Below are 10717 nucleotides of genomic sequence, written 5' to 3'. Positions count from 1 at the left end.
ATTCACGGTCATTAAGATATCACCAGCAAATCTAAGCTAATACTGCCACATATTATCCCATCTATAGTTCTACTATGACATTAAGGACAAGCCCAATATAGAACTGAACCACAAACCTGCATTAACTGACAGTTTCAGCTAAGGCCACAACTCTATACACGGTAGCTTTTACAACTCCTACTATCTGTGGTAATCTAGAGAAAGAAGTATTGAAACGTACCTCCATCCCAATGAATTACATAGTCTAAGACTTAGAGGGCAAATCTATAGATTGAGGACTTATATGTTCCAAATGCTGCTATAAATGCATGAGCGAGTAATAAATAGGGGTGCAACGATAAAGGTATTTTTAGGCTGATACCGATGACTGATATGCAGCCCTGCAGCTTGGAAAGCAGCATCTGGCTGGTAAGTCTTTTGAGGTGAGGGAACAGGTGAGGGGAGGGAAGGGGTGTGGGGGGTGCAGATCGAGGCCCCTATGGTGAGGGAGGCAGTAGGGCTGGGGCAGAGGCTGCCCAGCTAGGACGGAGTAGGGTGCAGGACGGAGCCACGAGTGGCTCATCCAGGGGACTCAGGGAGGGGGGAGAGGGTGGATCCAACCACTACGCACACCCATGGGGGAGCCATGGGTGGCATGCCCCCATGATCTGTGAGTGGGGCAAGGGCAGGTTGCCGTTGTGGACTGAGGCCTGGGGCAGTGCCGAACTCTTCCTGGCAGGGGGTTGGGCCACGGCTGTGCTTGGGGTGGGCAGCAGCAGCGCTGGAGTGGAGGAGGAAGGCTACGGGTTGAGCTACAGTTACCCCAATAATTGCTGTAGGACCCCCTCACAGAGCCGCCGCTGCCCGCCCCGAGGGCAGCTCCGGCCCAAACCCCCACCAGGAGAAGCCCAACACCACCCCCAGCCCAAGCCTGCAGAGGCAGTTCGCCCTCTCCCTGCGCACATATCTGGGGGGCACACGCCCCACCATGGCTCTCCCAGTGGTGCATATAGCAGTGGGATCCAACCCCCTCCCTGGACCCCCCAGACAAACTGCTTGCAGCTTCGTCCCATGTTCTGCCCTGGCTGGACAGCGCCTGCCCCAGCCCCAGCCCCTCCTTCACCCCAGGGGCCTCAATCTGCCTCCCCCACACCCTTTTCCTCCCCCACCCCCGACAAGACTTACCAGTTGGATGCTGCTCTGCAATCTGTCGGGCTTGCTGCATGCATGTTATGGCTGCATGCATGCACGCAGCATTTAATCAGCAACATTATTGGCCACAGCAGCCAAAAAAAGCCAATTGCTGATAACATTAGTTTTCCTTTTATCGGTGCCGATACAATATAGACCAATGTATCGGTGCACCTCTAATAATAAATCAAGTAAGGATAGCATCAGTTATTTTGTACCACGTAGTTTGGAGACAAAACATACAAAGATAAGCTGGTCAGAAAAAAAGAAGAGAGGAATGAGTTATCAACGTTATGTGAAGTAAAATGTTCCTCCAAAATACAATGCTTAGAGTTTAGAAGTGCAGCAGAGCTCAAACAACAGAAAACTGAAGATGTGACTTAAACTACTATTATAGCTTACAAGAGCAATGATTGTTTGAAACCAGGACTATCAATCATGACATAAAAGCACGAATACTAAATTAAAATTAAGAGTTATTTAATGCCACCTTACACAACATAACAGACCTCAAATGGATGATCTAGTGTAAAGTTAATGGTGCAAGTACATGATGGTGTGCTATTCCAGGATACATTTAAGCATTTGTTGCAGGGACTAGTAGGCTCTATGCCTGTATAATCAATCTGTAGAAGAAAGGGAAATCAGAGTTACAGCAAGAAGACAAAGACAAGTAATGATTAACAAGCCAAAAACATTGTGAAAGAAGGCATATCAATTAATTCCACCAACTATCCATACAATTACACACACCCCACAAAACCTCTGCCACAAACAGAAATAACACCTTAAAAATATAAAATATTGGCATTTACCAAATTGATCGTTACTGCTAACTATAACAAATACAGATTTAGAGATCTCATACCAGGAGAATGACATTTACAAATACACAAACACAAAAATCCACCCATTGTGTATTAAAACCTACCTTTTGTAACTTAAATTTTCAAAAAGAATTCTTGACCCAGTATTTAATCACTAGAATTTGGCAAAGAAAACATGCTTTGCTGCTTCCATTTAGAAATGCAATGGGGCAGAAAGATTTTTAAAAGTCCTAAGTGCCCAACAGTGCTTCCCATCTATTCTTAACATATGCAAGACAGTTCTCAGTGCTGGCAGATGACAGAACAAGGAACAATGATCTCAAGTTGCAGCAAGGGAAGTGTAAGTTAGATATTAGGAAGAATGTACTATCCTCTCCTAGCGAGAAAAACACTGGAACAGGTTAACCCATAGAGGTGACGGAAGCTCCATCCTTGGAGGTTTATAAGACCTGGTAGACAAAGCCTTGGCTGGGATGATCTAGTTAAAGATGGTCCTACTTCAAGCAGGGGGTTGGACTAGATGACCTCCTGAGGTTCCTTCCAATCCCAACTTTCTATGATTCTAATATAAACCAGTGATCTCAATTTCCCCCTTGGTGCTGAAAACAAAAGTTTATTGCAAGGTACAAACAACTAAAAGAATTTTGTACCGTGTCCTGAAAAAATGAGATACTGAAACAGCTAAGTGCCTGCATGTTTTTCTGAAAAGTTACCAAACTTGGTTTGTGCTGGTTTATGCTTACAGTTAAACTTTTTGCTGGCACATAGATTTCATAGACATTAGGGCTGGAAGGGACCTCGGAAGATCATCGAGTCCAGCCCCCTGCCCAAAGGGCAGGAAGTCAGCTGGGGTCATAGGATCCCAGCAAGATAAGCATCCAGTTTGCTCTTGAAGGTGTTCAATGTAGGCGCTTGAACCACCTCCAGTGGCAGGCTGTTCCAGACCTTGGGGGCTCGGACAGTAAAGAAATTCTTCCTTATGTACAGCCTGAAACGGTCTTGTCGTAGTTTATGACCATTCGACCTAGTCGTCATCCCTTGGGGCACTCTGGTGAACAAACGTTCCCCCAGATACTGGTGGTCACCCCTGATAAACTTATAGGTGGCCATCAGATCATCCCTGAGCCTGCGCTTTTCCAGGCTAAATTCTCCACATCGTTTTTGAATTGTGGAGCCCAAAACTGGACGCAGGACTCCAGCTGCGGCCTCACTAAGGCCGAGTACAAGGGGAGAAAGACGTACCGGGATTTGCTTGAGAAGTATCTATGGATGCAAGCCAGCGTTTTGGTCACTTTACTAGCCGCAGCATCGCACTGCAGGCTCATGTTCATCTTGTGGTCAATGATGACCCCCAAGTCTCTTTCTTCCTTAGTGCTAGCCAACATAGCAGTGCCGAGCCTATAAGGATGCTGCGGGTTTTTCTTCCCAAGGTGGAGAACCTTGCATTTATCGGCGTTGAACACCATCAGATTCTCATCCGCCCACTTGCTGAGCCTGTCCAGGTCAGCCTGGATCACCCGCCTGTCTTCTGGTGTGGATGCTTTGCCACAAAGTTTGGTGTCATCGGCGAACTTGGCCAGTCTGCTTCTGACTCGAGTGTCCACATCATTAATGAAGATGTTGAACAGTATGGGTCCAAGGCCAGAGCGTTGGGGGACCCCACTGGTCACAGGACACCATGATGAGTGACTTCCATCAATTACTACCCTCTGGGTCCTACCACGGAGCCAATTTTCCAGCCAGTGGATCGTGGAGGACCCAAGGCAACAATTGGCCAGTTTCTCCAAGAGGTGATCATGGGAAACCAGATCGAAGGCTAACTATACATATATAGTTATATACATAACTATAAGCAACATGTTTCCTACTGTACAGTGGGGTTGAGCCTAAAAAAAGGTTGATTTACGTAAAGAAATGAGTTTTACACCCTGCATGAACTGGCAAATATCACCGCTTCAGCAGTCCTTATGAGCAATCTGTCAACTGTTAGTTTAAATAGCACTGCACACCGTTTATCCTGAACTGAAGAGTCAGTTGAACAGCAGCTGACTTGGTACTTAACTCATGGGCAGATCTGGCTGATTTAAAATGATGTATGAGACACAAAACTTGTGTGTGATATATCTTTAATTAGACCAGCTGTACGGTTGGGAGAGATATCTGGAAAAAAAAAACAACAACAAAAAACCTCATCTTTTACAAAAACTTCATTATGCACATCCAACTCTAGTTCTTCAGTTATTCAAAACAAACTCTGACACTTTAGGGTTACAATAAAGCAGACTGCATTTGGAAAATCGAATCTCTGAATAGTAGACTGCAAATTCTACAATGTAGGAAATCCCTATAGACAATGTGAACATACTTTTGACTGGAGCTTCCCTGGATCTATGGAAGAGGATCCCAAACTGTTGCTTATCGCATAGCCCCTTCCAGATTTACCAGCTGCCAATGCACTCCTACCAGCATCCATTTTATATTTTAACCCCATTAAATGCCAATTATTATTATGAAAATTAAATATGCCATTACACAATTTCTCCCATGTACCCCCCAGAGAAGTCTTGAGTGCTCCCCCAGGGGTGCATGTACCACAGTTTGGGAACTCCTGATCTAGGGTAAGGCCCTTAGACAGTAACAATTCAGAGTGAGGAAAAAAAGGGGATGAGGGGGAGTTGTTCTCTGTTGATTATGTACAACTGCTAAACCTTCCTAGCTGCCACGTTAAGTTAATTTCTTCACCTCTCAAAGTAAACAACTGAACAATCATTCTCTTTACACAATATTACTTTGAGGTTAAGAATCTTGTCCTGGATCCAGTTGAGTTTTGGTAAATTTAAACTTGATTTTAATGCAATCTTTCTACTCCAGGGGAAAAATAGGTTTTTCAAAGAATCTCTCTTCAGTAGCTTATATTTGTTTCTTCCAACTAAATTACGTTCATCTCCCTTTGATAACTATGAACACACTATCTGCTATGAAACTCTTGTGTGAGCGAAACAGAGTTTGCAAAAATGCTAGAAAACTGCTTATGTGCAGGATATGTAATATTGATACTAAATCTGGTGGAAAGCTTCCATATTTGAATTTAAGGTAGCTCTGGTGGAAAACAATGCAAACCTACATACTGTTATTGAGTACTTAGCTGAATGGTCAAAATTAAACAAAGCAAGTCTAAAATTGTATCATACATTATCCTCCGTTGCAAATAAAAATCCATGTTTGAATTTAAGTCCATTTTGTTAAGCAAAATTAACTTAAAATCATTCACTTTGCCATTAATGCTCTGGAATATCCAGATCAGTTTAGTAAATATGGCTTCATTAGAAAATTATTATGTAAAAAATAAAAATCAATGTTAGTGAAAGACAAAATTAAAGTGTGGTTACATTTTACTAAAAAAAATAAGTTGTTATCAATCTGTGAAGTGCTCACTCTGTATTTTAAACAATGTAGTCAAATTAACAAAAATTTACTTGCTCAAAAGAATTATAGGGGCTAGATCAGGGGTGGGAAAAATACAGCCTGTGGGTCAAATCCATCCCACCAGGTGACTGGATCTGGCCCACAGCTGCCCCTGCAGCGCTTCACATGGCAGGGGACAGCACTGAGAACAGCCCACCAGAAGCTGCTCCTGCTGCACTGTGCCATACCATTCCAGGCAGGTGGGTGAGCAGCTTCAGCCTGGTGGCTCCTGTCCCAACACCAAGCTCTGCCTTCAGCTCCCAGCCATCTTCCTGGGAGCTGGAGCAGTTTCCAGTGGGCTGTTCCCAAGGTGGCTGCAGCCAGTTGAGTGCTGCTCTGAGCCCCGTGCCTCCAGCAACTGCTCCTCCTCTTGCTCCTGCCACACCACACCACGCTCCCAGCAGGAGCATGGTGTGGGCTGCCCTGGCGTGAGCGGGCAGGGTTCAGCACTATGTGGAGTGCCATGGGGGTATCATGGACTGCACTAACCCTCCCCGTTCCCCCTCCCCCTTACCCACAGCAGGCTCCCAGGATCTAGTGCCCAGGCAGGCCTTCTCACCCTTCCAAAGGCAGGGGCATATGATCCCAGCCTCTCCCTTCCCTCCCACTTCACTCCTGAACACTGCTCCCACCTGCCCCTACAGCCCCATAAGGACCTTTGGTAAACTGTTGGGGGGAGGAGGGAGGGCTGCTGACAGCCTGTAACAGCTGATCAAAACTCCCATATGTGGCCCTCAGGCCCAAATAATTGCCCACCCCTGGGCTAAAGCAAAGTTGTTCAACTGACCCAGCCCTGTGAGCCAAATGAGTGGTGCAACATTGGTCTGCAGGCTGGATACTGTGCAAGGAATCAGTTCAAGGGTGCAATTCCCTGTGCACTAGATCCAGCAGCAGTAGGACCCTGCACACCAGCCTAACTCCACACAGAGGTGCTATCTGGCTGGTGGGGCTCCCCATGGGTCTGGAAATTTGGTGGTGAAAGAATGACCGCTGTGCTAACTACTGCAGGTCTGGGCTTTGCTGTGGCAATTAACACTGCCACCTCTCCCCTGCCAAATTCCCAGACTGGTGGGAAGCCCAAAAGCCAGATAACATGGCTCTGCAGGCTGCATTTGGGCAATGGGCCAGAAGTTGAGTACCACTCAACTAGATCTTTTGCCCATGCCAGCCATTACTAAACATGGCAAAAAAAATGGTTGCATGATCCTTGTCCTGGTGTTGGTTCTCTGCTGGCCCCACAGGTGGATCCACAGCAATATGTCAGCTCATATTAGCATTACAAGCACACCTTTTTCCCATTCTAAGGACACATGAATAATCACGCAGGAAACTGAAATGGTTGCATGTCAGCTGAGGTTCACCCCATGCCAAGGGAATCCAACAGATGCCCAAAAGCTAAAATAATGAAGAGAACAGCTGAGAAACTAGACCATAGTTTTTGGAACTGAGTACATAATTTCAGCTTCTAAATCTATACTTATGCCACAGTTCTGCAAACACTTAAACCTGTGTTAAATCATTGGGACCAGTTCTACAAAAATCAAATGTTAAACACAAGTGTTTGCATCTAAATAAAAGCAGAATCTTTTTTAAATATACCAGTGTTTAGGTTGACCAAGGAACTTGGATGTTGTGACACCCAGCTTTCAATCCTGCACCCTCCAAACCAGAATCCACAGGCACAAGTTCGGCATCTAAACCACCCACACAGAACATGGGCAGAATAAGGAAACAAAGAATGGGATTTACAACACCCATCCCACCAAGCAGGAAGTAACCTAGACTGGTCAGAACGAAACCATGACAAGGTGTGCATCTTAAAATCCCCAGCCTAATTAGGACTCAGACACCTAACTCTAGGTTGCAAGTTATCTACAATCACCCAAGCCTAACCCCTCTCCTGAAACATAGCTCCAGAGTCCTGCCTTTCAAAAAGAGCTCCAGGAGGAGGAAGTGGTGGTGCTGCCATCCCCTTCTTCCCCTTTATACATTTCCTCCCACATTAAAAAAGCAACTGGATAAGAAATATAAACAGTGTTTGAAACAAGGAGAATAACCATAATCTCCATACTCCCAAGTGAGTACTCTACCCTAACTACTATGCTACAAAGGCTTGTTCACTATCACTCTGGCCCATTACATTATTACATCAAAAACCTATAGCCTGATGTGATCAGGACCATCTCCTGAAAAGTGGTTTCAATCTTTCAGACAGTGCTGAACCTGAGCCTGCTTCTTGGTTGAGTGCTGTAACTAGCAGGCCCTTTACAGAAGAAGGAGGGAGGAGCTTAGGAGTATCTTGCATTTCTAAAAAAAAAAACCAAAACAAATTACTACTTCTACTTCTGTGTCTAATATGGATTAAGGTCCTTATCTTTAGTCTCCACACACTATAAAAACTGATATAAAAATGTAAATACTTTTAGCTGTAATAACTAAACCTAAACCAAAGATAAGAATTGTTTTAAAACACCGCTGTCAACAGTTTGCCAATGGTTAATGTATTAGAAGGAACCGTTCTTTCCATTCTCTAAATTGCGTCCCATTAAAGATTACACAACTACCTCAAATATTACCACAAGAAAATGCCTTTTTTAAAAACCCTATCCTAACAGCATTCTTTAAAAGAAATCAATTAGGTTTTTGCGATGCAATGCATGCCCTCAGATCTAAGCACAAAGGTGCATATTTTTAGAAAGCAATTAACTGTAGACACGATAGTGACAGAACACAAAGTACATTTCAAACTAATCTTTTACATTCCTTGACTTGAGCAGCTTCAATTTTAGATCATTTACACATTTTATTATAGCAATGTTAAAACTTTAGAGAGATATACAAATGAGAACATATGCTGCTTGGTTACCAGGGGTTAAAACAACTACTCTGATCTTCACAATTCTGTCTACTTCTGTCCATGTCAAATTACTGGATCTGCACAAGGACTTGTAATTTTTTATTGGCTCACACTGGTTGCATCATACTCTGTACCACTGCATTCCTACAAACACACACACTCTTATGTTGTTTTGTTTTTTTACTGTGAGCAATCTTCTTTTTTTTTTTTTTTTTTAATTCATCTTATTCAATCAACAAGTTAAAAAGCAACTGCTAGAAATTAGGTTGTTGTTATAAAAATACAGAAGCTACCAGCTAATCAAACATTGAGCATGGATGAGGGAAGAGGTGGCTTTTAGTTGTTCACCAAAAAGCTGCATTGTTTTAATATTTAGTAGGGGTGCACTGAAAGATTTTTTGGGGCTGATATTGATGGCTGATTATTAACGAGCCATATCAGCTGATACCGATCTGATTGCCAATATGCAGCATGGCAGCTTGGAGAGCAGCATCCAGCTAGCAAGTCAGTTGTGGGGAAGAGGTAGAGGGAAGGAGGGGATGTAGGGAGGGCAGATTGAGGCTGCCCATGGTGAGGGAGGGAGTGGGGCTGGGGCAGGACGAAGTCACGAGCAGCTCATGGTGGGGGGGATGGCATAGGGGGCATGTGCCTCCTGGAACTGTGTGCGAGGCAAGGGCAGCTGCCGCTGTGAGCTGAGGACGGGGGCAGCGCTGGTCTCTTCCTGGTGAGAGGTGGGGACTGGGCCAAGGCTGCATTTGGAGCAGACAGCAGCAGCACTGGGAGTGGGGGTTCGGGGAGGCTACAGTGAATTCTGAGGTGGCTGTAGCCACCCCCCACAGCCCTTCCTCCCAGCACTACTGCTGCCTGCCCCAAGTGCAGCCCTAGCCCAGCCCCAGTCCCCCCCACCAGAAAGAGCCTGGTGCCACCCCCAGCACACAGTGGCAGCCTGCTCTTGCCCCACTCACAGATCTGGGGGGCAAGTGCTCCACATGCCTCCCCCTGCAGGTGCATGGAGCAGCAGAAGCCACTCCCTCCACCCAAGTCCCCCAGTGGCTGCATGCATGCTGTGGCTATGCGCATGCACAGATTTATAAGTGACATTATCGGCCACAGCAGCCAAAAAAAGCCGATTACCAATTATGTCAATTTTCCTTTTATTGGTACCGATATGATATGGACCGACGTATCAGTGCACCTCTACTACTTAGAATTGTTAAACTCAGTGTAAAGGTTTAAAATGAAGATAACATTTTGGCTACTTGCCAGCTGCATACACAAGCACCACTCCCTAGTGTACTTCAGCATTACAGACAGTATCACTGCAAGATGTCCCCTGATGCGAGCAGACCGTTGGTGCATTATTCCAAGCTTGTTTGTAGCCTGTCAGGACATCCACGATATGAAACACAGAAACATTAACTGTACTGCATTTAGGTAGCAGCTTGACAAACCATATGTGTATACACATGCTAGCACTGAACTTCTTGTACGTAGGCACGTGGTCTAAATCAACATGTTAAAACAACAATCATCTTCTCCACTTTCAAAGTTCCCCTAGTATTATAGTTACCCCATAAATCAACTTGCAGATCTCTGGCTAAAAAAACCCTCCAAAAACCCTATTGAGGACCAGATCCTGGCACCGAGATATGGGTGATGGGCCATACCACTATCTGGAGGATGGTCAGGCTAGATCAAGCTGCTTAAAAGTCTTCAACAGTGAAGTGTGTCTGTGGGGTACTGACTGTGCTACAAGGGTGATATAGAAAATTAAGGTTGGAAGGGACCTGGCCAAGTTCACAGATGACACCAAGTTATGGGGAAGCGCGATCACGCCTGAAGATAGGCTGCAGATACATGTGGAACTAGACAGGCTGGCAAGTTGGGAGGATCAGAACCAGATGAGGTTTAACATTGGGCAATGTAAAGTGCTTCACCTGGGGACGAACAATCCCCTGCACACCTACAGGCTTGGCAACGCCAATCTGACCAGCACTATGAATGAAAGAGAGCTGGGGGTAATAATTGACCACAGTATGAACAGGAGCCGACAGTACAATTCTGTAATCACCAGGGCAAATAAAATACTCTGGCGTGCATCAATCGATACATCTCCAGCAAAACCAAAGAAATGATTCTTCAGCTCTACTCAGCATTGGTGAGACCGCAGCTGGAGTACTGCATCCAGTTCTGGGCACCGCACTTCAACAAGGATGTGGAAAAGCTTGAGAGAGTCCAGAGAAGGGCCACCTGTATGACCTCATATGGCTTGCCATGCAAGTCTCCGGTGAGGCTGAGGGACCTGGGACTCTTCAGCCTAAAAAAGAGAAGGCTGAGAGGGGACTTGGTAGCAGCTTACTGCTACATCAGGGGCATACATCAAGGGCTCAGTGAACAA

General features: G+C 45.3%; 1 protein-coding gene across 1 annotated transcript in view; it reads right to left on the bottom strand.

Annotated features, from left to right (window-relative positions):
* TMEM30A (transmembrane protein 30A) overlaps positions 1-10717 on the bottom strand; it is a 21754-nt gene that overhangs the window by 10793 nt on the left and 244 nt on the right. Inside the window, exons 2-3 of the mRNA XM_025200097.1 lie at positions 9583-9699; positions 1680-1796 (exon numbers count right to left, since the gene is read on the bottom strand). Of these exons, the coding sequence (XP_025055882.1) occupies positions 1680-1796; positions 9583-9678 (213 nt within the window). The 5' untranslated portion in view covers positions 9679-9699. The remainder of the gene's footprint in view (positions 1-1679; positions 1797-9582; positions 9700-10717) is intronic.

The sequence above is a fragment of the Alligator sinensis genome, unplaced genomic scaffold (genome assembly GCF_000455745.1).
Source record: "Alligator sinensis unplaced genomic scaffold, ASM45574v1 scaffold37_1, whole genome shotgun sequence".
NCBI classification, from domain to species: domain Eukaryota; kingdom Metazoa; phylum Chordata; order Crocodylia; family Alligatoridae; genus Alligator; species Alligator sinensis.
This window is presented reverse-complemented; position numbering and strand designations above follow the sequence as displayed.